Source organism: Pagrus pagrus, assembly GCF_965226575.1.
Source record: "Pagrus pagrus genome assembly, chromosome: 8".
Lineage (NCBI taxonomy): Eukaryota > Metazoa > Chordata > Actinopteri > Spariformes > Sparidae > Pagrus > Pagrus pagrus.
This window is the reverse complement of record NC_140192.1, coordinates 22,951,739-22,977,602: the sequence shown is the minus strand read 5'-3', so window position 1 is coordinate 22,977,602 and position 25,864 is coordinate 22,951,739. Positions and strand designations below refer to the sequence as shown.

The following is a 25,864-nucleotide window of genomic DNA, read 5'->3' as shown; positions in this document are numbered from 1 at the left end:
ATCACGTGGCCACGCAGGCCCCAAAAGCTGTCCCATTCCTCACAGTAACGAGTGGGCAATCCTATTCAGCTGGGAACACTGTTTTCTCCTTATAACAGATTTATGCTCTTTAAATCTAATTGGTAGTCCATGGAGTTGTGGCCCACTGGTTGTAAACACATTCCCTCGCCTACTGTAGTGGTAAACATGGAGTGTCTGGAGTTGTGTATATCAGTTGTAAAAACAAAAAACACACTTTGCACAGTAATAAAAGACAGTAACAGAATATGCAAAAAAATAAGAAAGAAAAAAAAAAGAAATACAGCATAAACACTACCCAACTGAGATTTTATCAATAGGCCATTAATGACCACCTACTTTAGTCACCAGTTAAAACAGTTTGGATCTGTGGACAATGATAAGGAATTTCAATCTGCACTTTGGGGGGCATGCATGTCCCCGTAAAGAGTTATGTGTCCATTCATCTATCCAAGTGATGGATGCACATGAGGGAGGCTGCATGCAGTTCTGCTCCCGCCCACTTGCACTTGCTCCTGTTTCGAGCCGGATTGTCACGGGAGATCCCAAACAAACCCTCTGCGCTCGGCTGCCGTCGCCATCGCCATGGGAAGGAGGCTGCCGTGGGTCTGTTTGCTCGCCTTTGTCATTTTCAAAGGTAAGACAAATAGTACAAGTTGTTCCATTTTCCCTGCGCCAGCTGGCAAACATAACTGCACATTCTGGTGCAGGTGGTGGATTTGTTTTTCGATGGCTAATCAGCCAAAGCCCAGACGGCCGCTAACGTTGCTCCAGTACATTAACTACACTAGGTGCATCACTGCGTCATAACTTCGCTAAATTAAGCCGCAGGACTCTGACATTAGCTAGAGAGAGTAAGAAAGAGTAAAACCCTTTAGTAATAACTTAGCAGTTGAGCTGCTGTAAGTTACAAACTGTTGCAACCTGTTTGTGTCCTGCATCCATCACCAGAAAAGTTCAGCTAGCTGATATGGCAGCTAGCTTAAAGTTTGCATAACGCTAACTACTTAAAACCTCTGAAAAAGTGAAAATGGCATTGAGATTAAAAGAAACTGCTGCTTCAATTGTATGCCGATTAAGGCTAAGCATCAGAAGACGTTCACTTTTTAAACCTCTGAGGTTATATTTTATGACACACGTTTGCAAAGAAGCAAAGACACATTACATTTGACATTTTTTAAATGGAATTTGGTATGATATGGTTTTCAGTTGGGAGCATTGTATTCATGTCTCTAGACTACAAAAGTAGCAGATCATGCACATTGTAAACTCACCCATATCTGAGCTCAGTGACATTAGGTTAATTCCCACGCCTGTATTTTCTCATTTGAGGTTTAATATAATATCACATACAAGTGTTTCCATGTTATGTTACAAATGAAGCTACAAGCTAAGGCTGAAACTACTAATTAGATTCATTATTGATTAATCTGCTGATTAATCATTTAATCTATAAAATGTTGTGTGGAAAATGCCCATGACAGTTTCCCAGAGCCCAAGTGATGTCTTCAAATGAATTATTTTGTCCAAAATCTCTTTATTTACTCTTTATTTTTCATAAATGGCAAAAAAGGCAGCAAATCCTTACATTTACGAAACAAAAACCAGCAGATGTTAGACATTTTTGCTTGAAAAATTACTTAACTAATTACCTAAGTTTCTATTGCTCTAATAATCAATTCATTAGAAATGAATATTAGAAAATATAACTAAATTAATTTCACAACTTTTTTTAAAATGTCTTGTCCACAGAGGTGCCAGGCTTGAAGATCCAGAATAAGCTGCTGGGAAAATGTCTGCAGGTGCAAGAAGGAAGTTTCGGAGGTCGAGTGTCTCTGGCTGATTGCAGCCAATACTCAGCCTTACAGGAATGGCGTTGGATCCCAGAGAGCCAGGCTCTCAGCAGTCACCACACTGGGGAGTGTCTGACTGCACCAGGAGAGCAGTATGAAGGTGTCAGCCTGCAGCCCTGCATCTTTCAGGCTGAAAGTGACAAGACTGGTGCCGGAGTGGCAGCGGTGGATACGGGCAGAGAGGCAAGCAGCCAGACGTGGTCCTGTTCCAAGAAAGGACACCTCACTTTGATAGGGAAGGGGCTGCACCTTAGCGCCACGCTAGAATCCACCTTGGTCTTCCTGTCACGGGAACATAAGCAGGTATGAATATTTTGAATAAGGAACAGAAGGTCCTGTGTGACATTGCGTCTGATTTGACATTAATCAGATTATGTAAACAGGATCTAAAAACTAGGGAGGAAATGTATTTTTTTTTACCTAATAAGAGTAAGTCTAGAAAAAATTAAATGCAAGCTAGATATTATTTCAACTCATCTTCTTTATTAGCAGGGCAGCAGGTGGCGGGCACTTGACAACCAGACATTGTGCAGTGGAAGAGACAACAAGCATAACAAACACCAACCTCTCCACCATCTGGGGAAATCGTTGGAACCTGGGATTTTTCCGAGTGCCATCTCTGGTGTACACAGACAGGCTGAACCGTGTAAGGACATAAAAACTAGCAGTAGTATACTGAATATTTATTGTGACTAATAAAAGTAACATACATTTCCGAAAAGAATCGGACAGTGACTTTGCTAGTCTAAATCCCTCTTGATAACAAATTAATATTATTGAGATGGTTGCTATTCAGAAAAGCTGATCCTAAAAGCTTGAATTATTTTATTTGTTTGAATGCACCAACAAGGAGCCTACAGGATATTCTTCTTCCCGTTCTTTGTGACGTGTTACCTCCATCAAGAATGCTTGAAAAGCATTTTGATTGGATTTTTACACCACAGTGCACACAATGACAATGATTGGCATTAAAATGAAATGTGTGCAAACTAGTTTGTCTTTGATATATTTTTGTGTTTCAAGAGTCCATGTGCTGATTATGTACTCTCTTGCAGCCTGCCTGGTTTGAGGCAGAGGATCTAATTTAGTAAGTGCTTTTCTGGCCAATCAATATTTTCCTCTTCTTGGAACACAGCCAGCCACTCCATGAAACAGCATCACTGTGACTTAGTAATGACAGTGTTGATTCATGTTGCCCTGTACATCAGGCTGGTCCAGCATGAACTGATTTCCTTCTTATTACCAAATCGCGTTCCCCCATCTGAGATGTGCAGTTTCGTTTTGTCACTTCCATTTGATTTGTTTGTGTCTTTTTTCCCCTTCTCTTCCAGTTGAAAATATAAAAGGTGTTGATGTCACAGAAACATATCTTGCAACAGATGAGACTCCTCCGTCTCTGAGCACCAAATCCCCTGCAGACCCCACCATGATTTTCTTCAGTATGGACTATGGTAAGTTTGGTAAACTGTAATCAGTACAAGATTGAATGCATCTACTGCATGTCCAATTTTATCTGTGGAAATGTTTGATTTCACAATAGAGAAGCTTTAACAGTTTTCATCAGTCAGTATAAATGTTACTGTTCCACCACTAGATGGAGTTAGGTGAATGAAAAACAGTTAGGCAAGTTTATGGTGGGTGTGTTGTAATGTTTGTAAAGGAGTTACTTGTCAGTTAAGAGTATTTACAGAAAAGAATCAAAGCTTAGAAAGAGGTAAATATGAGTTGAAGTGGGGGTTGTTTAAAACAAATGATGTGTTGTGTGTGTATATATAGGGATGGGCTGGAAGATAACCATGCTGGTACTAAGCTCTTTGGCTCTGGTCCTGGGGACTGTGATTCTGATCCTGAATGTATACTCTAACAGGTGAGTGGCTAATCACACATACAATACACACACAGATTATATTTGTTATCATTATTTATATAGATTTAATATTGGAAAGATAAATTGATAAATTAATAACGTAAAATAAAAGATCATTTAGTTTGCGTGTTAATCATTTATATGATATGGGAACAGTTTCTCTAAGGCAAGACATTTTTTCTGTCTTATGTCATTGTTTACAGGATACATTTGAGTTTTTTTGAGCTTAGTCTGAAAAGAAAGTATTTTAAGACAAATTCACTGGTAAACCGTGTCTCTGGTAATGTGGTTTATTGACCAATTTGTTTGGTCTGTAAAATGTCGGAAAATAGTGAAAATCGTTGTTCATGTTCTTCCAAGACCTCAAGATGACATCCTGAAATATCTTGTCCACAACCCAAAGATATTCACTTTATTGTCAGAGTAGAAAATATTCACATTTAACAAGCAGGAATCAGAGAACTTAAACCATGTAGCCTTCTTCTTTATACTTCTTAAAAAATTACTCAAATCGATTAGTCAATCATCAAAATAGTTGCCAATTAAATTATTATTTGACAAATTATCAATTAATCGTTGTAGCCTTACTGTGCAGCTGACCTGCCTTATAAGCAGATAACACCCTGTGCACTGGAGACCCACATCCATTAACTACAATGAATACAAATCTATAATCAACAAAAAAATATTCAACACAAGTCCAAAAAAGAACATAGTTGAGTAGAGAGACACCCGTGAATAAGAAAACCTTACTATGGGAGAAAATGAAGAAATGTTGGGCAAAACAATTCAAAGAGATTCAGTATAAAGGGAAATGCGTATGTACACCAACTTTCGGTCTTTTTCTGTCTTGCTGTGCCAGAAGGAAGAAAGTTGTTTGTGTTCTAAAGTCGTACACACCGAGGACAGAGGGGAGTGTTCCTGGGTCCCCGGTGCCCAGTGAAAGAGCCCCGCTGACAGAGCACGCCATGCGCCTCCCACACTCCTCCCCCACTTTACAACGAGGAGAAATCCTGATTGAGTGGAAGGATGGCACTGTCACTCCACTGTACGAGGCCTGAAGGTTGTACTGTTTCTGTAGGTTTGGACATGGGTCTGTTTGTGCAAGCATGTATGGCTTGTTGTGCAAGGTTATGTGTGCTGATGAGTCTGTTGTGAAGAGAAAAAATAAGAAAAACAAAGAAGTTTTCTGTTGTTTCGAACTATTTCAATCAAAGTGTTACTGAGCAAACTTGACAATGCATTCTCGGTCTTTTCATAAAACCAAAATGGCTCAGTGTTAGACCATACAGTTAGACTCACCTGCTACAGGAAGATAAAAGCTGTTGTGAAGCTGCCAGAATAGAAAAAATGAGTATGAGCTGGATTATTAGTTTTCAAAAGAGTCCTGACATCTGTGTTGGAGATTTGAGGGATTGCTTTTTGGATGAAAGGACTGTAAACTGAATGTTTAAGTATTGTTTGCAGACTTACTATAAGTGCCATTTCAGTGCTTAACAAAGAAACCAACAGCTTAGGCCTTAAGTGGGATAAATACTTAAGAAACTAATCTTTGTTTACCTAAACTGAAACTTCTTTTACCTTGATGTTGGACACTGTGACACTGCTGTGGGGTCGGCTCAGGTGTCCCTTTTACATATTTGCTTGATTTTGAGGAATTTTAGAGGAACTTTTGACACAGTGCTGTCATTTAATATTGTGCCTTAAATCATATCAACACATGCCTCCTGACACTCACACCCTTAACATTAGGATCAATTACCTTTTTTAGGAAAATACATTTTTGTCAAGAAACACTGATTTATACCTTTTATACCTGTTAATTAGCTTGTACTCAATAACCATACAGAATAGCTAAGACGTTTGAGAAGAAAATCTTAACCTAGTTTCCATTCAAATATTAGTAGTCTGACAGTATATTTCAGTACTGTTCATATTGTTACACACTTTGCTTTGATACTGACACTAGATAGAGGTGTATTAACTAAACTGTTAATTGTGTGCTTATAACACTGACTTGAGCTCAAGTCTCGACCTCGGACAAGCAAGTTGACCAAACAGTCTCCGCTGAAAGTCGACTTGCTCACTTTTTCTGGGGCCTTTAATCATACTGTTAAGTAATACCACACAGTCATTATTAGCAGATAAACTTAGCGAAGTTGTCATGAATCTGTAGATGTTTAAACTTTCCATTATCATGAGCACTTTTGGAACTTCTCATCCTAAAAACATTACTGTGAAGATCGTATGATACTACTGACAGCACCAGAACCAGCTTGAGTGGAGATTAGTTTGTCAGCTATAGATGACTTTATGTATTTGTATGTGGCAAACTGGTAGACCACCAATATCTGGTAAATGTATTAGTTTTCTAACTAAAAAAGTTTTTTAAATTGTGAAATAGCTAATAAAATGGGATATTTAAAATTGTCTTGTCCTGTTTTTATGACGCCATAGTGACATGATGTATTATGTAGCAGCCCAGACGCTGGGATAAAATGTTGGCAGTTAATATTTCTGCAAACAACTGATACGTTTACATTTGTGTGTTTACTGCTTACCACATTGACATTTCTCCGAAACATGTCATATTCTGTTCACATTACATGTTTATGACCTGACTGTTGTATCAGGAGATGGAGGGGATGGTTGTGGAGTTGCAAGCGAGAAGGCTGCCAAGCCAGCAACCACAGCAAAATTTGTAAGTGTGACACCGCTGGATATTTTTAAGGAGACCTCAGGCCAATTTCCAGCTGTGTTTGTGGCAACAAAAAACTGATATTTGACAGGAAGCCAAGACATAATATTTTGTGAGTCTTTTGCTCCTGAACCCAAACAGACTATAAGCACAGCATTGTCACAACATGAAATTGAACCTCAAAGAACATTAAGTTGTGACATAAAGAAATGTAAACTTTAAATATCATATGATTTGCAGAAGTGCACATTAACAATACTTATTCTCACGATTGGGTTGTATGTGAAGCTTATGTTCTTCAGTGGTTATTGTACTTCAGCAACCCCTTTCCCATAGTTTAATATGCTGAGTGAGGGGGAGCGATTGCTGACAAAAGCACCCCTTACAGTAATTACTTAAAACAAGTTGTAAGAATGCAGTAATCACAGATATGTTAAGCTGATGATGATGTTTGTGATGCTGAGGTTCCAGAGAGCATGGCATGTCCCTGTGGCACGGAAACTTCCCAGCAGGAGGAGTCTGTTTACAACAGAAAACCGAAGGCTGTTTTACTGTTTTTTGGGAGAGGCCTGGGTGTTGTTGGGCAGGTTCATTTGCTTCATTTTAACAATAATGAGCAGAACTGTATTTGGACAAAACACTGCCAGAAGGAAAGAACATACTCTTAAAATGTAAACCTATGCTTTGTCAAAAGTGCATTTGCAACCAATACTTTTGCCTCTGTTATATGTGCTTTAATGCATACTTTTGTATTTTGTTCGAGAGAAAGTAACACCAAACCTAAAGCTAACACCCCGCCTCCCCTGCTGGTAGTGTTTATACTAATTAGAGGGCACAAATGTTAACGAACAACACAGTATCCTGGAAGTGACACGGCGTCCCACACCCTTCCAAAACACATCCAGATGCCTGGAGCAAAAAAAGCAGGTTATTTTTCCTTTATTCTTTTTTTGTTTTTGGCTTAGCAATCATTAAGCCTCACCAATAACCGTTTAATATTTCTGCTTGACTGACTTGTGTGGCCTGTGTGTAACCAACGTCATTAGAACACTAAATTTATCATACTTTAATTACTTTTTGTCGTAGCTCTGTCACATGTTCTCTCCCTGTTATGTTTAGGCTTTGTACGCACATTGGAGTGTGAATCGTGTGAATAGTGAATCATCCTATCATTGATCTCCTGCACTGCACTGCACGTAACAGTGCTCATCCAAAAAGGTGCATATGAACGCTTTGATCACGTTGCCATTGTTTCATTTGATAAGATCCAGTATTTTCGTGAACTGAGGCAAAACAATAGAAAATGTGTCACTGTCCAAATACCGCCAAAGAAGGGCTGCACTGTATGTGCACGGACGTGTCCTCTTGCAGGTGAGGCAGGAGAGGATGGGAGTGACACCTGTATGAATAAGAGGTGTGTGAGAGAGCACTGACTCAGCACTCTCAATACCTGGCAGATTATATATCTGGTTTCACTGTTTCCTTACAAGGGATTCTTCAGATCTGTCCATTTGCAAACCATTCTGATGAGCAGAGTTAGGTCCCTGCTTATTTCTGTGCACCATCAAAACTGTAAAATACAAAGAGCGTTCAAAAAACATGATATCAATGTGGATAACTCAAAGCAGGTATTGTTGGTCAACTTTCAAGCTCAACTTGGAGGGAAAGACTTCTCTGTTGCCCAGTTTCTTGAGAGAAGCTCATGGTTGCTATGTACAAGGTGTGTTTTTGTTTCCAGTCCTCCCAAAAAATCCCTTCTGCCTTTTTGTTCTGGGTCCTGAGAGTAGAGCGCACACGCCAGCGTAAAGAGAGCCTGAACAATGTAAGAGAAACCACAGTTATATCCTGCTCATCCCAAAGCTTTACAGTTAAACCACACAGGGCAGTTACCAGATGAAGCACAAGTCACAAGCTGTCTTGACCTTCATATGACCTTTCAGATAAGTAGATTGTTTTTCTGTAAAAATACCAATCAGCCTGCGAGAAACCGTAAAAATCCCCCTCGCATTGTGAAGTGGTGTGGGGACGACGTTTGAGTATGAGACTCGGATGAAAGGGAAAAGACAGGAGGAAGGAACAGAAGCAACAATAAACAGATGTGTTCTAAGGACTCTAGATTTATGAGCATCCTCCATTTCCTTCTCAGCAGTGCACAATGTCCACTCTTTTCATTTAATTCCAGAAAGAAACATGCTAACATCTTGTGAGCATGTGTTGTTTGTTTTTGTTAAATCTGTCTTCTTCAGAGTTATAGATTGACACAAGATAAAGGAAATTATACACTATGTATATTGCAAAAACCCAAATTGTCAAATTTCTAGTCAAAATATCTCATTACATGTACCTGTTACCTGGAAATGTATGTAAAATGATCCTAAAAAGCCTATCCCTGTCAAAGATGTAATTTGTAAGAAGTATTTGAAGGTAGTTCCTAAACTATAGGGGTCGGGATAGCAGCTCACTCCTGCTTACTATTCCGGACTACTCATGCTAGCGACTAGCTGCCCTTAGCAAGAAGCTCAGCTAGCCTTGGAGCTAAGTGACCCAATTAGCTGATAGAAGTCTGCCCAAACCACAAACTGGAATGATGTGGGGAGTGAACGCGGCTTAACCGGGCTCAGCCTCCGAGTGAACACGGCTGGACACAGGACTTAGACTGAACACAGCCTCTGAGGACAGACGGCAGTTTGAAGACAAGGGATACAGTGTGCAGGTGATTTACAGCAGCGCTGACCTGGTCAGTGACCAGCAGAGGATCAAAAGCGAGTCCGGGAATAGTAAACAGGCAATTAAGCTTATCTTAGTTCGGTAAAAGAGAGAAACTTGAATTCAGAAAGTTGTATTTATCTTTTTAGTGAGGACATTTGGTGTAAATGTATTTCCTTTCTTGACATTTTGCGAGTTAAAGTTGATTAAAAAGCGAACATGCTGCTTTTACATCTTCCAGCTAACACTAAAGGGGCTATTTTCTCGTGCTGTACAAAGTGGTTTTACCAGACGGGACGGGCCAGGGCTGTTGACTGTTTTCAACTAAAATTCCAGCCACATCTTTCAAACTGCTCGTTTAAATGTCATTTTCGCTGTTGTCATTGTGGATCTCACAAAAATCGCACAAAAATACTTGTGCAACCACAAACAGTTGCATCAATAAAACTACAATTAGTGTCGACTGTAAGAACTGCAAAAACAAACTAGAGCAACTTTTTGTGTAGTCACGAAGACTCATATCCATGGTTGTTTCACTTCTTTTCCTTGCTCGATGGGATGTAGCTGTGGAGGAACTTTTTTTTTTTGGAAGTTTGGAATGCCATGAATAAAACTTAACTAGAAGCAGTTGGAGAATGCATACCTCCTGTCCGCACATGGAATAAAGAAATGCAATCACGTTTTGCTGGTTTGCTGGTCGTTGATAAATGACCGTCCAATCATGCTTTGGCTGCAATTGCACAATGTATTTCATAATTATTGCACTTTATGCCAAATGATAGGAATGGGTAAATAAAACCAAATCTGGTGAATGTTGGATCAGATTTGTTGGGAGGAAAGGTTAAAAAGTGTTTGGGATGGTACAAGGAATCCAGGAAGATTGATTTGATTCTGCAGTACTTGGTCAGACGTTACAAATAAAAATGTCATGTGATTTATAATGGATGGTTAAACCATTGCAAAAAGGGTTTCTTGGCCTTGTTTTTCACCGAACTTCATTTCACTTTTGTTATATGCTGCTAACAGACAAGAAGACAGAGAAATGGGACCAACTCTAATGAACCTTTCATTACTTTTTTATATATTTTACTGTAATTATTATTGGCAAAAAAAGTAAAAAACTAAGACAGCTGATACATGTTGAATTTTTGTTTGTGTGTGTGTGTGTGTGTGTGTGTGTTTGTGTGTTTTGAGGATCTGAGTTGCATTTTTAGGATGATTTCCATTCAGATTCCTCAACTGCACAGTGAGCACCGGTTTCTTTTGCTGTGTGTGAAAGACCAGTTTCCAAAAAAAGTGTCTTTTGTGTCGTTGTTGTTGTTGGAAAGGAGGGTTTAATTACTGCATTACAGGTTTTCTGTTACTGATGCTCTTTTGAAATTCCAAAGAAATTTGGAAAAAAAGGGGGGGGGGGAATGGTAGATAAGAATCAGCACGTTCCTCAAAGTCGGGTTATTGAACTTGTTGATGTAGCTGTCGCCTATTTGGATTCAGTGTAGCTTCAAAGTAAACACTGCTGTTTTCACACATGGCCTGCACATGGTACTAACCCTCCCCTCAGGTGTTTTTTATCTATGCATAAGAAAACAGACCATTAGTGTTGCAGCTTGAACCTGACACTCCATATAACTGAGATACATTATATTGCTCTGCAAAACATCTGGTGAAAGTTGTTTGAACGTATCTTGGCAATTCATGTCTTCATACAGATTCTTTCATTTCTTTCTTTCTTTCTTTCTTTCTTTCTTTCTTTCTTTCTTTCTTTCTTTCTTTCTTTCTTTCTTTCTTTCTGTCTTCTTTGTAATATGAGGATGAAGAATGCCATTGTTTCCCACATATCTATTAGCTTGTTGTGCCTGTGAAAGTGTGTTACACCACACTGAAAACTAGCCAGGTGAAAATGCTTTGATGAGACTCTGGCATGAGCAGCTTGGCCTAGGGGAAATTGAAGATTTTACAGGTATACTCAGAACCAGATCCTGTATAAAGGAATATACTTGGTATGTGGGATTCTATATTGAAGGTATAATACAGTTTCAGCATGAAAGCATTCAGAATGGGGGGAGACGGGGTCTTTTTTATTTTTTACAGCAAGCTTTTGTGGGATTTAGGTACACTTCTTGCTTCAAGAAGTAATGTTAGAAGCTTATGTACTGCCTTGCCTCTGAGATTAAGTAAGCTATCATGTCTTTGTTTTCCCTCTAAAGCGGAGGACATGCCGAAACAAGCATCTTTCTTTTCTGTTTTTGTGACTGGTTACAACTAGTTGGCTTATCTTTGGCAAGTTTTTGGCAACATGATATGATATTTATGAGCATTTACCTCCAAGAAAGATTACTGCAGTGGAAATATTTGGCATGTGCACATGCATGATCAGTCCCAGTTTATGCAGTTAAAGACGGCTGGTAGCAGCTACATTTGGTGCCAAGTAATCATACGCACTTCAAAATAATAATTCAACGATATAAAGGGCAGAAAATTTGCTGAAACAATATCTTACAGAGCTATCAAGCATCAAACCTGGTCTAATAGTAGAATTCTCCTGGAGCCTCAGGGAGCTGACTGTACCTAGAAGGGCAGCTGAAGATAGGAAACACATGTCTGCAGCCATAAGGTTGGTGAGTGCTGCTTAGACCAGCTCTTTAAGGGACCAGACTGGACTGTATACAATTGTGTACATCTTCAATACCACAGACAAGATTCCAGAGCATGAGGTTTTTGAAAGAATGTCCCTAAATCCAGGCAACCGTGAGGTCTTGTCCATTTTATTACGAAGGTTTTCGCTGAAATCACCTTGGAGAAGCTTGAAACCTTTATTTCATCAGAAGATGCTGTTTTGAATAGTCTTGCTGCTGATGCTCAAAAGATGCTCCAACTTGTCGACTTGTGAATAACTGGCTTTGATTCGCTGACAGCTTACATCATCACAAGCTCAATTCTGTTCAGCGTCTGGCTTTCAAATGATAAAGGAATCCTGTTATGTTTTGGGCAATGTGCTTTTTCACCTGCTTGGTACAAACACTCTTATTTCTGTGCATTGTAGAGCTAGTGTTAGCATCCGATTAGCTTACCTTAGCATGAAGACTGTAAGAGGGGGAAGCAGCTTGACTGACTTCCTCTCCTTTCTTTCAAATTCCCCTTTGGATATAGCTACAGCACAAATCTTCTTGCAAAACAACATATTAACAACAACGTATTGGATGTTTTAACTTCGCATAGTCTGGTTAGTTAATTCCCTTTGTGTTCAGTTTTTATGTTAAGCTAAGTTAATTCCCTCCTGGCTCCAGCTCTGAGTCACTCGACAAGGAAGTGAATAAGCGCATTTCCCAAAATGTCAAGTAGTTTCTCAAAACCATTTATTGATCATTATCAAAGGCACACATGTAGAAATACAGGGCAGCAGTACACAGATGACTAAAAGCACATGTTATATTTGACCTAAGACCTTTTTTTCCTAAATTTAATTACATTAAATGAAGGACAATAATAAACAAAATTTTAATTTGTTTTAAAAACACATTGCTTTCAGATGAACTGAAATCAAATGTAGTGTATCCTAAACCTTCCATAACTGATTTTTTAGCCACTTGGGGGCAGTGGAAAAACAAACAACACTGACATGTTGTCAACTTTGAAGCTGATAGTTTTTGGTCTCAACCAACTCCTTGAAGGAAGTTTGTTTTGGCAACAATGTTTTTGAGTGTTGCATGAACTCTGGTTGCAAGGTGACCTGCTACGACCTGTTGGAATTAATTACTGAACTGCTGATTCATCTAGGCCTGCCAAGACCTAAACTCTTCCTTCCCTTTTGTGTGACACTCGTGAAACTCACTTTTCAAAGATTAAGCATGGAGTGGGCGTATTAAGCTGCAGAAAGGAGAAAGTATGTTTTCATGTCTACATATTGTGTTGATAAATGGCAAGTAGGCGAGATTTTCTGTGAAAATGAGCCCTTGGCATGGAGGACCAGGGCTGATTTGATTCATGCACTGAAGGACGGTAGCCCAGTTCTGGTCTGTGGATACTGAGGTATGCTTGGAAATAAAGTGTAGCCTTGAAATAGCAGTGTAAAATACTGCTGCGCACTGCATAATGATGGAGCAGGTCTGCTTTTGGGAACATAAAATCATTATTAAAGAGCACAGTTGAGTGAACGGAGAAATCACTGTGTAGTCTTGTTTCCTGCACTGCTCTTAACTCTGGACACAGGCTTGACACTCTTAACTGTCAAGAATCCCCAAAACAGACATTTTAAACAAATATTTTAGCTTTTTTCTGACCTGAGCTGATCTGTAATTCATATTGTATAATTGTATTTTCCACTTCCATTTCACTTCCCTGAGTTAATGTTACCTAATAGTTCCCACATTATTCAATTATTCTATTTCTTCTCTTGATGCATAATACTTCTTTTTTTACAAAGACATTTGAACATTAAATGGAATCAAAATAATTATTTCACTGTGAAAAATCAGCACACATCTTGCCGACCCTACCTCGTCTGACCCCTGTGCAAACTCTTTTGAACACTTTTTAACAGAGAGGTGTGACTAGAATGTTCAATTGAGTTGTGTTCTGGTGTAATCTGATTACAGTCACCCCCCTGAGAAAATGAGAAGTTTTTGTGACAAGCAAGAATGAACAGTAACGAGAGGGTAACATGATCCACATTCATGTAGTGATAAAAAACAGAACTTTATTGTATCAGTACAAAAGCATCCCTTCCCCCTTAACCTACATACAAACACATCAATCGACACAACAATTTCAAGACAGTGTAATAGGTTTACATGGTGCTGTACATATAAAGAAGATTATTGTCATTTGTTAGTACATCTGATATTTCCCAGCATGTAACTAGAAGGCTACGAAGGTTTCATACAAAGGGTGAGTTATCAAGTTTGCTGGTGAAATATCACAACAAGCGTCAGCCTGTTTAAGGATTGCTGGTTCGGGCTTTTACAGGGCAAAGAGAGCGAATATAAAAAGGCAGCAGCTGTAATATAGCTGCTTCGAGACGTCTGTGGTGAAGTGAAGAATGTTGGGAAGGATGGAGCTTCACCCCCATCTGTCAGCTCTAAACAACAGAGTAGATGTTGATGTAGCCTACGTACAATATTCTTCTCAAGCAGATATTTGAACTTTTGGGTTTGAAATTTAAATTTCCCAATTTCCTGACAATTTGTCTGAATTGAAATATTAACAGTGAAAGGTTCTGGACTGACAAAATACACAGGAATTGGTTTGGAAATCTGCCGACGTACATCTACTGTAAATAAATCTGTAATAATACATACAACTACATTGGTATAAAGAATACAATACTGTTCAAACTGGAGTGTTATAGACACTAAGATCCAAATATTCACCATTTTCATTAAGAATTAATGTAATTCTGTGTTTCTTAAGTTGTGTTTCTCCCTTCTACACTTACACACAATCTTTCCTCTACCACATAATACAATCACATGATAAAAAGAGAGTGGCCAGAATTCACAAACACACAGCTATCTTGGGAGATAACCCAACAGCTGTAAAAATGGTTTGTAAAAAAAAAAAAAATGTGGCTGGAAGGAAAAATGCTGGTGTTAGGTCACTATTTACAGAATATGCATGAGTTCAAGTCTGTAGTCAAACGTCTCATAATTAACACACTCAGTGCATTTCTTTGGTGCCGTCTTTGGAGTTGTCGTTGCTGGTGACATTGGTGAGTCGGACATTCTCCTCCGCTGCGCTCTTCTGGTCACGTACTTCGCCTTCCACATGGAAGCCGACCATGACCTGGTAGATCATCGTACCGATGATGGCGCCAAGGAACGGGGCGAAAACGGGCACCAGGAACCAGCCGTTTCTAATCCTGAGGAGTGACAAAAAAAAGAGTTCAGTAAACATCATTTGTTTTTATTTTGTGCTCACATAGAGATTTGAAAAATGCTTCAAGTCTGTGCACTTACGTGAAAACTTCGGTGCCCCAGCCAGCCATAGCGGTGAAAAGACGTGGCCCGAGGTCTCTGGCAGGGTTGACAGCATAGCCAGAGTTGAAGCCCATAGACAGTCCAATGACCAGAACCACAAATCCCACAGTGAAGGCCTCCAGACCTTGAGGGATGGGGTTGTTGTATGGATCCACAATAGCCAGAATACAAACAATGAGCGCTGCTGTGCCAATAATCTGTTTGGGGGAAGGACAATAAAGAAGAAAACCATGAGTTGGATTGTTGAGTTGTATCATTCTGTGAATGATAGATGTTTCCACATTTCAAAAAAGTACCTGGTCAAAGAAGCCATTGACAATGCTGAGATGTCTTCCAGGGTAGGTAGCAAAGATACCAGCTGTGGCCTTAGGCCCAGTCACATTGAAACATCCAGGAATGTCCCACAGGGCATCTAAAGGGAAACAAACAACAAAATAAATATGGCATAAAACATTTTTTGTTTGGAGTGTTAAAACCTAAATCTGTTCTTAATATATAGCTGTGGAAACATTATTTCTCCAAATTTGGCTCCACATCTGGAGTCGGTCCTTACCGTAGTACATGCCAAAAATGACTGCAGCACCGAAAAAAGCACCGATTGTCTGAAAGAGGAAGTACATGGGGAACTTTCTCCAGCGCTCTCTTCCAAGCAGACACAGGGAAAACGTCACTGCGGGGTTCAGATGCCCACCTGCAATCGTAGATGGTGACAGTATGTCAGCACATATCAAAGACCATGAATGTATATTGCAATAACAATACCTAAATATACACAAAATGATCTACATGCAGACTCAATACAACGTGCAAAACAAGTTAAAATGAGGTCCTGCAGATTGAATTTGGCAGGGAAATGTAATCCAAAGAAAGTATTCCCATGCACCTGTAATAATACTGAATCAATAAAAGTTTGTTTACCTGATACCTGGCCACAGACTAGGATGCCTAAGGTGGCAGCGAAGCCGAAGGCGAAGTTGACAGTTAGAAACATGCCATGGGAACCTCCGCTCAAAACCAGCTGGGCCACAGCACCACAGCCAAACATCTGGAAAGAGAGTCAAAAAGCAAGTTCACACTGGGTCCCATCGACATGCTTACACATATCAAAAACGTTTTCTGTCAAACTTCCTCGTTCCATGTATGAAAAGACACCTGAAGAGGTCCTGAACATCAGGGCTTTAAAATATCCCAGCACAAACTTTTTCCAACCCTTTTCGGTATCTGTGTTGTATAAAAATCACGAGTGCTGTACATTTGGTGCTTTGTCAGCCAATCAAGGTCAAACCGAGGGGTGAAATGAAGCAGTGTGATCATTATCAGTGAAACCAGATGAGCTCTACTCAGAATTAAATGAGCTCTATTGTGTTCATGATGGCACACAGGAGCACAGTATACTGTATGTAGAGAAAGGTCACCGTGTTGACCTTGATTGGGGCAGAACTCTCTGCTGCCGCTGCCCGGCTGATTTATCTCAGAAGGAAAAAGAACTGAAGTCCAGTTTCCACTTTGAATGAGGGAAAAACGTGACCCACCCCTTCAAAACTAGACGGATTAACAGAATGTGTGGTCTTTAGATGCAGCAGCAGTCCTGCAAAGCAGGTGCCATACTGTTTATGCTGCATACTGTGTCATTATGTGTTTGTGTGTGTCTGCCCGTGTCGTCTTTGTATTTGTGGGGAAAAGGAAATATGTGTGGTCAATGCTTAGCCTGCTGCTCTCTAAACCCCCTGATGAGGATGCTTTCAGTCAGACCACAGGACTCAGATGTTGAGGTTAGCTTTAGGAAAACACTCAGAGGGACTGGCGCCTGAGGGGAGTTCATCATCACTGGGCAGTCTAAACTCTTTTCCACCCCTGACGAGGCCAGCCATTACTGGAAAAATTTGACATAAATCAGCTCCATGTTGGATTTGTGCATAGTTGTTTAGTTTTCTGTCCCCGCGATGTTATGCCACGACAAACGTGTGTGATGTGACAATAAAAAATCAGAAACTCAGGACTTTTCACATCACAGAGTTTCCCTTAATGTCAGAGGCATCAGATTGCAAATGATGGACCATTAGCTCGCCAGCGCCAACTTACTTACTTAGATCACGTTCCACCAGAAAGGTCTCATTTAAATCCCCGCCGCATTATGGGACTAGCGACTCCGAAGTGCTCATATTCACCAGCGTATGTGTGTTCACTGTTTTAAAGAATTCCAGCACCTTGCTACTGCATGTTTGCCCCATAATGTTGCAGTTAGTTAACGGCACCCTACCACTTCCTCGGCCGACATTCATTCGGCTGATTCAGCTGGTCATGCGTCCATGCAGCTACTCCCAGCTTTTAACACAGTCGGGGAGCTTATAAAAAAACACCCCACAGCAGTCTGCCTACTGAAACCCACATTTGGTAATTGTTTAGGAGCTGAAGGCAAAGAATCTGCTGGCCTGGAACCACTCTCTAAAACACTACCTGTGTGATCTTTTCAATTTCAGGATGAAGAGCCTCAGAAACCCCCCTGCAGCTTCTCTCCAAGCAGGGAACAAAGGTTTGAAGTGAGGGGTTAACAAAACAGTTACAGTGGGATGCCCAAAGGCATTATCTGCCTATAAGCGCCCTTTCAGGACATCTTTTCAAAGCCTCTTTAGATGCTGCGCTGACAGAGTTCTGACACATCCACACACACTATATTGACACCAGCCCGTGGCCAAAAAGTTGATTAATACGTGACTATTTTTGTAGATGGCTTCAGCATGAACTGAATTCAGAAATATCCTCTTCAGTGATCTCGACAAGTTGCCTGGAGTGACAGTGACGCAGTGCCAAGAATGCCAGGATCAATACATACAAAGAGGCACAGACACACACCCACACACACCCTCACACATGCTATTTCTTCAAGTCGTCCTTTAAAAGTAACTGATTACTAATAACCAGTTGGTTTTGTTCAATTGGTAACTGGTTGAAACATGTTTTGAAGAGAGAAGAGGGTAAACAGAGAGCGGGACAGAGTCGGAGAGAGACTTCTGTTATATCTGATCGAGGAAGGGAAATTATGTTAGCTATGTCTGTAAAGCCCACTGTTACGCCACTGATCCTCCCAGCGCTGCCATCGACATGTGTCACCTTTTTTGTGACTGCACCACACCTTTCTGTGCCACCAGTCGTCACGGTATGTCTTAGATTGTCTGACTAATTGTACAGTATTTTCAATCCTGGCCTCTTACGTATTGTTGTGGTAGTTTTCCACCGCATGTTTATATAATTGACTGATTTCATATAACATCTAAGTTACTTACAGTACATTTCTGGAAGACCTGGATTAAAGGTAAAGGTATCACGCATCTATGCCTTCAAAACAGGCTCTGTTAATCACTGTGGGATTAATAAGATGAGACACTGAACTCAACACTCTGAACTGTGAATGTTAAACCATTACAGAAGCCTTTAGGCTGGTTAAGCTGGTTTTTGTATGAGCATTTAAGGCACTCTTTGTAATACTCATTTTACCCCTTGTGCCAATTTTCTACCAAGACATGTGCATCCTATAGAGCAGTAACCTTTACAGCTATAAGGGCGTTTAATTAGGTTTTTTTGTCAGTGCAGAAAGCCGGAGCCTGCATCTATTTGACTCAGTGAATAAAAGAAGTGCGTCTTTTTGACGTCAGAACATTAGGGGGTGGAATCATTTGGCTATTTATTTGACTTAGTAGATAAAAGAAGCGTCTCTTTTATTTATCAAGTCAGATAAATAGTCAAATGAGCAGCTTTTATGACTGGATGATGAGCTGTTATTTAATCAGACACCCTGTTTGTCTGTTGGAATGCATCTGTGCAAAAACCCTGATGTTTAAAGGCGCAGTGCGTAGTTTAATGCCTGTGATACTGAGTTATTATGTGGCATTGACATCAACTTGTTGTTGTTCCAACACACACCGAAGCAAGAGTAGGATGTCCTATAGGCTGAGGCTCCGGGATCCTGGATCTTATCTCCAAGTAAATACAGTTTTGTCTCATGCGGTCCCCGAACAACCTGTTGCTTACCTGTTTGTTCTGATCTCAGTTTGCCAATGTAAACAGCCCTTCATTTACACAATTAGAGAGTAATCACCTGGTCTGTCCCTCTGCAAAGAGTCATTTTGCTCGCTTTGAAGTCCGTTTGTGGCTTATAAATAACATGCAGTTCATGTTGCAATCATTCATCACTCTTCAAACATGCTAATGCAAAAATGATTGAATACAAAAGCTGTCATATAGAGAGGTATTGATCATATTGCAACATCAAAAGAAAACAGACACACTGAATAGTGAGAGTAAACACCCTGAGAGGACCAGAGTTCAACTACTATCAACATACGGTGATTTCAAAGAATGAACTTAAGTCTAAATTTTTCATAAAGCTTGGCAACTTTTTTGTTTTTTAACACCAGTTTTAACACCAATTTCAGTAAGTTCCATACATCCACAAATGTAAACACACACAGAGGCACACTTACCACAAGGATGAGGGTCCCGAGACACTCTGCCAGGGCCTGACGAAGCAGCAGGTTCCGGATCTGGAAGAACCGGGCCAGTTTGTCCAAATACAACTTCTGTCTGCCCATGTTTTCTTGCGAGAGGCTGATGAGACTGTCAGAGGACAGGCACTTGTGGGTAGATCTAGGTTTTCCTGAGAGGCTGAGTGAAGCTGGGAGGACCGGGCTCCTCTTATAGAGCCAAGATGGGCTTGGACTGGGGCGGGTGCCAAGCCTGAGCTCGGCCCCACCCCTCTGCACCACGCCTCTCTGCTTGTCACGGTGTGATTCACGCTCCCTGGTTTCCTCACTGGTCTTCCCTCTCACCTCCTTTCTCTCTCACTCTCTCTTACACACATGCACGCTTTACATTGCTATACCTGAGCGCTCCTTCACTGACCTCATTATTAACATAGTGCATCTGCAACTTGATTCTTCTACTTTCTCCTGTGAGTAAACCAATTATCCACATTTTTCAGGTTTATGATATTTATCTGAAAGTTTTAATTTTCCAAATATGTTTGGCTAACAGCAGTTCCTCACTTGTGAGATTTACAGGCCCTGAGAACAGGCAGCTACAGGCCCAGAAAAACAGTAAAGGATGCCTCCTCTGTCTCTCTCAGAACTGAATTTAGAAAAGGACACTTTATAGTAAGTGTGATAATAGTGATTCTCTGTATCCAGAGATTTGTATGCATCACATCCTTCTGATTTTGATTATATGCAATTTAGACCTGTATTGTTATTTCAAACACTCACTTAACTGATTTACAGCGTAACCACAGTGTTGCCTGACCCAAATGCATGTTTATCTGTTTGCCGCTCTCAGCTAGAGATGAGACAATATAAGATTTTATCGGAAATCGCAATAAAACGCTCAGGATAAGTTGATTGTGGTAAATTTCCATTATTCAATATCTTCACAAGTGACCTGAAGAAGAAGAAGAGAAAGTATGGAGAAGTTGCAGAGCAAGGGGACTGCGATATAAACAACAGCTGTAAACAGGTGCCCTGAGCAGTTAGGGGTTTTGGGGCCTTGCTCAAGAGCACCTTGGCAGTTTCCAGGAGGTGAACTGGCACCTCTCCAGCTACCAGTCTACATTAATCTGCCTAGTTTTAAGAGTATCTTTGCATTATAAATTAGCAGTTTGGTACATTAAGGTGGAGAGAGAACAGAGAAAGGGGAAATGTATGATTCTGTTATCACTCTGCTATCATCAAAATGTGCTTAAAACTCTAATGTATCAAAAGTATTTTCAATATTTTTATTTTAAATCGTAGGTCTGTATGTCATCAAGCTAGACAGTTGAAAACCTACCGAGACATTGTATCTTAAAGGTTCCCTGTGAAACTTCTGAGTTGTCCTGGAAGCCGTTCGTTATTTTATATTAGCGGACTCTTTTTCTAAACTAACGTTAGCTACCGTTGCTCTCTGTTAGAGGAGCAGAGAGAGGCACTGGGACGAGGCACTCGAGAATGTACATAAAGTCTCATCCTGTGGATTGTTGTAGAGAATCCGGCACCGAGTCCTTCACAAAGAAATCCACAGTCCAGCAGCATTAAACAACTTCAACAGATCGACCACAGGCTTGTCCAGGCAACAAGAGAGACGGGGGAAGTCTAATTTTTCACGTCACTTTACAATCCGCTCACATATGTCCAATAAAAAAATGATTAACAGGTGAACTAATACACATTGTTACATAGAGCTCCTTTAAAATACCCCATTTATGCCAAACATCCCCAATTTGAAGGTTTCACCTCCTTGTGAAAACATTTTGCTCCTCAGGAGAGAAGAAATAAAACACACACACAGACACACATAAATGTAATACATCCCTGTTTGCACCCGTTCACACACGTCTCTCTCTTTTTCCTTCTCTGTCCCTCGCCTCGTTTTCTCTGACCTGTTCTTTTGTCCCCTGTCTGAAACTTCATCACCACATATTATTCCTGCTTTGTTTGGTTTCAAAAGAGGTGTGAGAACATTTCCAGGTTTAAAGCCCACAGCCAGGCCTCTATCAGGAGGAATCAGTGTACCATTTCTTTACTCTGTTTGGACATCTTTTGTTCTGTTTGGGCTATGCCTTTATATGTGTGACAGTGGAGTATATTATCAACTTGGATCACCTGAACATTAAACTGCAAAACTACTTTGTGCTCACACTTGTATAGATTACTTGCCGCTGAGAACGTCGACAGGCATTGCACAATTCACTTTTAAGCTGCCGACTATAAAAACAAACTGCTGCGTCAGGATAAATGTATCCCTTCTGTGAAAATATTCCACTTCATGCGTGCAGAATGTATCTCAGTGAGAACATGCAAGAAACAATGGCACAGCAAATGATAGATACTTGTCTTGTTTCGTCACTAAGGGACCCTGAGGCGATCTGAGTCAGTCACCGCGCCGGCGTCAAACCTACATGCGTCATGTATGTTGCGCAACAGTTCACCCTGAACTGTTTCATTGCAGCCTCCATGGAGATGGGCGGAACAGGAGATGAGAGGTTTGGAGAAGCGTGAAAGGGCTGCTTTCCAAAGAACCGTAAACTGGTTACCACAAGTAAGGTGAATATTAACTGGATAAAAATTGTGCCAAGTTTAATTTATTGGGAAATATTCAGCAACATGTAGTTTGTGAGGGAGGCAGGTGTGATGAGGTCCCTCCTACAGTCCAGTGACCTGCAGGTCAGTTGGACTGAAAGGCTGCTAAATTTCCCACAGATATGAATGTGAGTGCTGGGCGTTCTCTTTTGGTATTAGCCTTGACTACAGGTTGTTCCCCTGCTTTCTGATGCCTGGACAAGCTACAGCAGCCATGAAGAATGCTAAGCAGGTATAGAAAATCTCCTTTGTTTGTTTGGCACTTTATAAAAGCCTTATTTTTGTAGTTATATTGGATTATTATCCTTTAATCTTGTGGTGCCTTTTCATTCTCAAGGCCTAAACTGGGTTGGTAGCTCTAAAATCCTGAATACTTATATGACAGTTGTTGTACTGGCATATTTCTTGTAAACATCTTCCGCCATCTCCTAAAAAGATTAAAGAGTGTGTCTGCACATATTTCTGTCTTTCTGATTCAGTTTTACCTCTTTGGACTTCCAGAAGGAATCCCATCTAGAAGGCCAGAGGAGCCGCATTTTTGCGCCACGTGGTTTTAAACAACCTTTCCTGGAATAGTTTGTCTTAGAAGCAGGACAGTGAATGGGATAAGGGAAAAGAGTGGTGGTAAGAGAAAGCTGTAAAACCAACATGAATTTTAGCAATTCATGTTGACAAGTCATAAAAGTTAAGTTTTGCTGTTTGATACATACAGTTTGTTTCACATGCCCGAGGTCCTCAGGATATGGCACTGATCACTGTTTTTAATGAGATTGATGTGATGTGATTGATGGCCACATGTACCATGTGTCTACCAGATGTGCCTCCAGCACGAACGAGTGCCAGTGTGGCAGTTGTTTTCCATCAGGTGCTGGAGGACAGGACAGGCGCTGACAGATGAAGAAAGATTGATATCTGACAGACAGACAGCACTGGCTGGTACCCTCCCTCCAGCCAGACCGTGGATAAATTCACAACAGCCACACACAATGAAATTAAAGCACTAACGCACATTCAAGCAAAGGAAAATCTCTTGTTCACCGTTTCAAATCTCCCATTTGAGTTTTCAGCCACTTTCTACCTTCTAAAACACATCAGTTGACTTTAGGGCTGTTTTAGAGCTTGTTTAACAGTTTGCAATAGCACAGTGAGCCACATATGATAACTGCATGCGTGGCATGGCAAAAAGAGAAAAAACTAAACAAGCAAAAAAAAACATCAGTCTAAACTGTGTAAAAAGTCAGTCTGCCGTCTTGTCAGGTCTTGACATCACTGACTAATGCACAAAGCACTATTATCAGTTTACAGTGTGTCACGTCTTCGGTGGTAATGTTGTTTTTGTGCCGAATCAAGTTCCCGGCAAAATCTTTGGTAATTGTTTAGTGAATCACCCGGAATCTGATAAGGACACAGTATTGTTTATCACACAGACAGTAATGCGAAACAGATGATTGTGTAATATGCCACACAAGCACATCACTGCCAAGTTTGGATGGTATAATATACAACACTATGTGCTATAGGTGCATGAAGCCCGTCTCGTCTGGTACATTTCCACTTTCTCCACTTTCCCTGTAATTACAGGGGGCTGTAATTAAAAGAACATGCGTCCTCTGTCAACAGCTGCAGACACACTAACACATACACATTCTATGACACAGCTGGATGTGTCAGCTTGTCAAATTAAGAATGTTTATATGATGTATCGTTCAGCCGCGTTGAGCAATTTATCATCCACCAGCACAGTGATGATGTGACAAACATGCTGCAGACCTGTGCTGCATGGACCATCAAAGTGATGAGTATACCTTTTTTGTTTATACGTTTATTCATTCGATGCCTCAGACTCAATATAGTCTTTAACAAAATGCTTTTTAAAAATAAATAAATAAAAATAATATTTTCAATAATAGAATCTCTTTCTGGGGAAAAAAAAATCAAATTTAAAGTGTATATAAACAAATTATGCATTGAAATAAACACTGGAAACAGCATTACCATCTTTTTTAAACTACTTGTTTGTATGGACTATTGTGTTCAGAACATTATGACACAGTGACAAGTGTACCATCACTCATCAACTACATTTTATACCCTCACTAATCACAACCCTCACCTGGATCTCGGATTTTATTGTCCTTTCAGTAATGGATAGAAGCTGCTGAACTGAAATATTAGACGAGCCTTACAGAGAGCGCAAAAGAGATTGTCACGCAACAAGCAGCCTCAAACACTGTGCACCAACAACCCAGGAGAAAATGAAAGATTTTCTTGATTGAGGTGAACTTTATTTTATTTTACATCACTAACTATTAAAAGGACACGTGAATAAGAGCAGCAAATAAACGTGAGAGCATATTCTCTGCCCATACGACTTTACACAACAAGTAAAAGCATCGTTGCATCACCTTGTATTTCCCACTTGCACAAGTGTAAATCTGTCTTATCTTATTAAACAGAAATGACAAGTACAGACATACACTGGAACTCAAAGCATGAGTTCACCAAACTTAATTCAAAGCAGCTCGAGTTCCTGGTAACTCACAGGAGTGTGGCAATTCCCAGTGTTGATTGTAAGAATCTGTTTTTTTCACCCCATCTCAAATTTCTGACTAATTATCAGGGACATTATTGCTTTTTTGATTAAGGATAAGAATCGGCTCATCAATTACTTTAACAGTATTGGTACATCGTGCAAAAACAATTACTTGAAGCTTAGTGTGAGCAAGACTAAAGAGGTGGTGGACTACTAGAGGAACAGGTAGAGAACACTGTAGGGAGAGAGCAGGCGGTCCTTTCTGTGCGCAACAGGCCCCTGCAGATCTTTTACCAGTCCGTAGCAGCCATTGTGCTCTGTTCTTTGCTGTGGTATGCTTGGGTAGTGGCATAAAGGCTGGCAAGGCCAGCAGACTTAACAAGCTGGTGAGGAGGGCCAACTCTGTGGTCAGGCTGGAACTGGACCCCATCACAACGCACACTTTCCACAGTGTCTGACATACTCCGGACACTTACACCATCTCTCTCTATTGTCTCTCTATTAGACTCCTTCATACATTTACCAGACGGTTCTCACCTTGTGAGTTTGGATGCGTTTAATTAATTACCACTGCAGTGGTTTTGAGAACTTTGCCAGGTGTTTATGCATCAGTCTGTTGACAGATTTTGTCAACATGATAGTAACCATGCAAGACGCAGTCACGAAACTGCGAAACACGAAACTGAAAGATAGGTGTGGTCATAGCAAATGGGCCAGAAGTAGGGATGGAAGTAAGAAAGGGGTCGCTGATCATACACTTTGCACCCCTGTCCCACATGTGTCTCAAGTTGCGTCCACTCCATCGTCGCTGGTATTATTTTCACATTGTCTGTGGACGTATTTGGACACCACGATAGCGTCATAGCTGTGCAAAATGCGGTCAGAAAACTGGAGTTGAGGCACGTATGAAAGCTGAGTTTGAAGATGGGTGTGGCCGACATTCATGGTCCTGAAGACACCCATTGTAGCAGGGACTACCACAGAGTGGTTTTGAGTACTTTGCCAGGTGTTTGTGTCTGTCTGTACTTTCTGCTTTCTCTTGCACAGCCTTTATTTTACTTTTTTTTGTTTCACATACCTCATCATTCATTTTTTTTGTGTGTTTTTT

At 40.5% G+C, this 25,864-nt stretch overlaps 2 protein-coding genes across 3 annotated transcripts; one reads left to right on the top strand and one right to left on the bottom strand.

Annotated features, from left to right (window-relative positions):
* Positions 1-459: 459 nt before the first annotated feature.
* On the top strand, positions 460-6,168 carry LOC311261263 (uncharacterized protein). 2 transcript variants are annotated; one of them, XM_084359753.1, is made up of 6 exons: positions 460-655; positions 1,771-2,174; positions 2,364-2,517; positions 3,203-3,322; positions 3,648-3,738; positions 4,601-6,168. In XM_084359753.1, the coding sequence occupies exons 1-6, from the start codon at positions 604-606 to the stop codon at positions 4,797-4,799; spliced, it is 1,020 nt and encodes a 339-aa protein (XP_084215879.1). In that variant the 5' UTR covers positions 460-603; the 3' UTR covers positions 4,800-6,168. The 2 variants fall into 2 exon arrangements, with proteins under 2 accessions (XP_084215879.1, XP_084215878.1); XM_084359752.1 differs by having other exon boundaries at positions 468-655; positions 2,361-2,517.
* Positions 6,169-13,818: 7,650 nt separating this feature from the next.
* LOC311261642 (aquaporin-3-like) lies at positions 13,819-19,771 on the bottom strand. The gene is made up of 6 exons (XM_084360459.1): positions 19,599-19,771; positions 16,036-16,162; positions 15,671-15,808; positions 15,414-15,529; positions 15,097-15,314; positions 13,819-14,999 (listed from the first exon to the last, which is right to left on the bottom strand). The coding sequence occupies exons 1-6, from the start codon at positions 19,704-19,706 to the stop codon at positions 14,798-14,800; spliced, it is 909 nt and encodes a 302-aa protein (XP_084216585.1). The 5' UTR covers positions 19,707-19,771; the 3' UTR covers positions 13,819-14,797.
* Positions 19,772-25,864: the final 6,093 nt, after the last annotated feature.

What these genes read in the sequence shown, in the direction of transcription:
- LOC311261642 (XM_084360459.1), bottom strand. Translation starts at nt 19,706, where the DNA reads ATGGGCAGACAGAAGTTGTATTTGGACAAACTGGCCCGGTTCTTCCAG. An exon ending in CATTTTTGGCATGTACTACG is followed by an intron (nt 15,530 to 15,670) that starts GTAAGGACCGAC and finishes GTTTCCCTTTAG; the next exon opens with ATGCCCTGTGGGACATTCCT. An exon ending in TCAATGGCTTCTTTGACCAG is followed by an intron (nt 15,315 to 15,413) that starts GTACTTTTTTGA and finishes TCCCCCAAACAG; the next exon opens with ATTATTGGCACAGCAGCGCT.
- LOC311261263 (XM_084359752.1), top strand. Translation starts at nt 604, where the DNA reads ATGGGAAGGAGGCTGCCGTGGGTCTGTTTGCTCGCCTTTGTCATTTTC. An exon ending in CGCCTTTGTCATTTTCAAAG is followed by an intron (nt 656 to 1,770) that starts GTAAGACAAATA and finishes TCTTGTCCACAG; the next exon opens with AGGTGCCAGGCTTGAAGATC. An exon ending in ACACAGACAGGCTGAACCGT is followed by an intron (nt 2,518 to 3,202) that starts GTAAGGACATAA and finishes CTTCTCTTCCAG; the next exon opens with TTGAAAATATAAAAGGTGTT.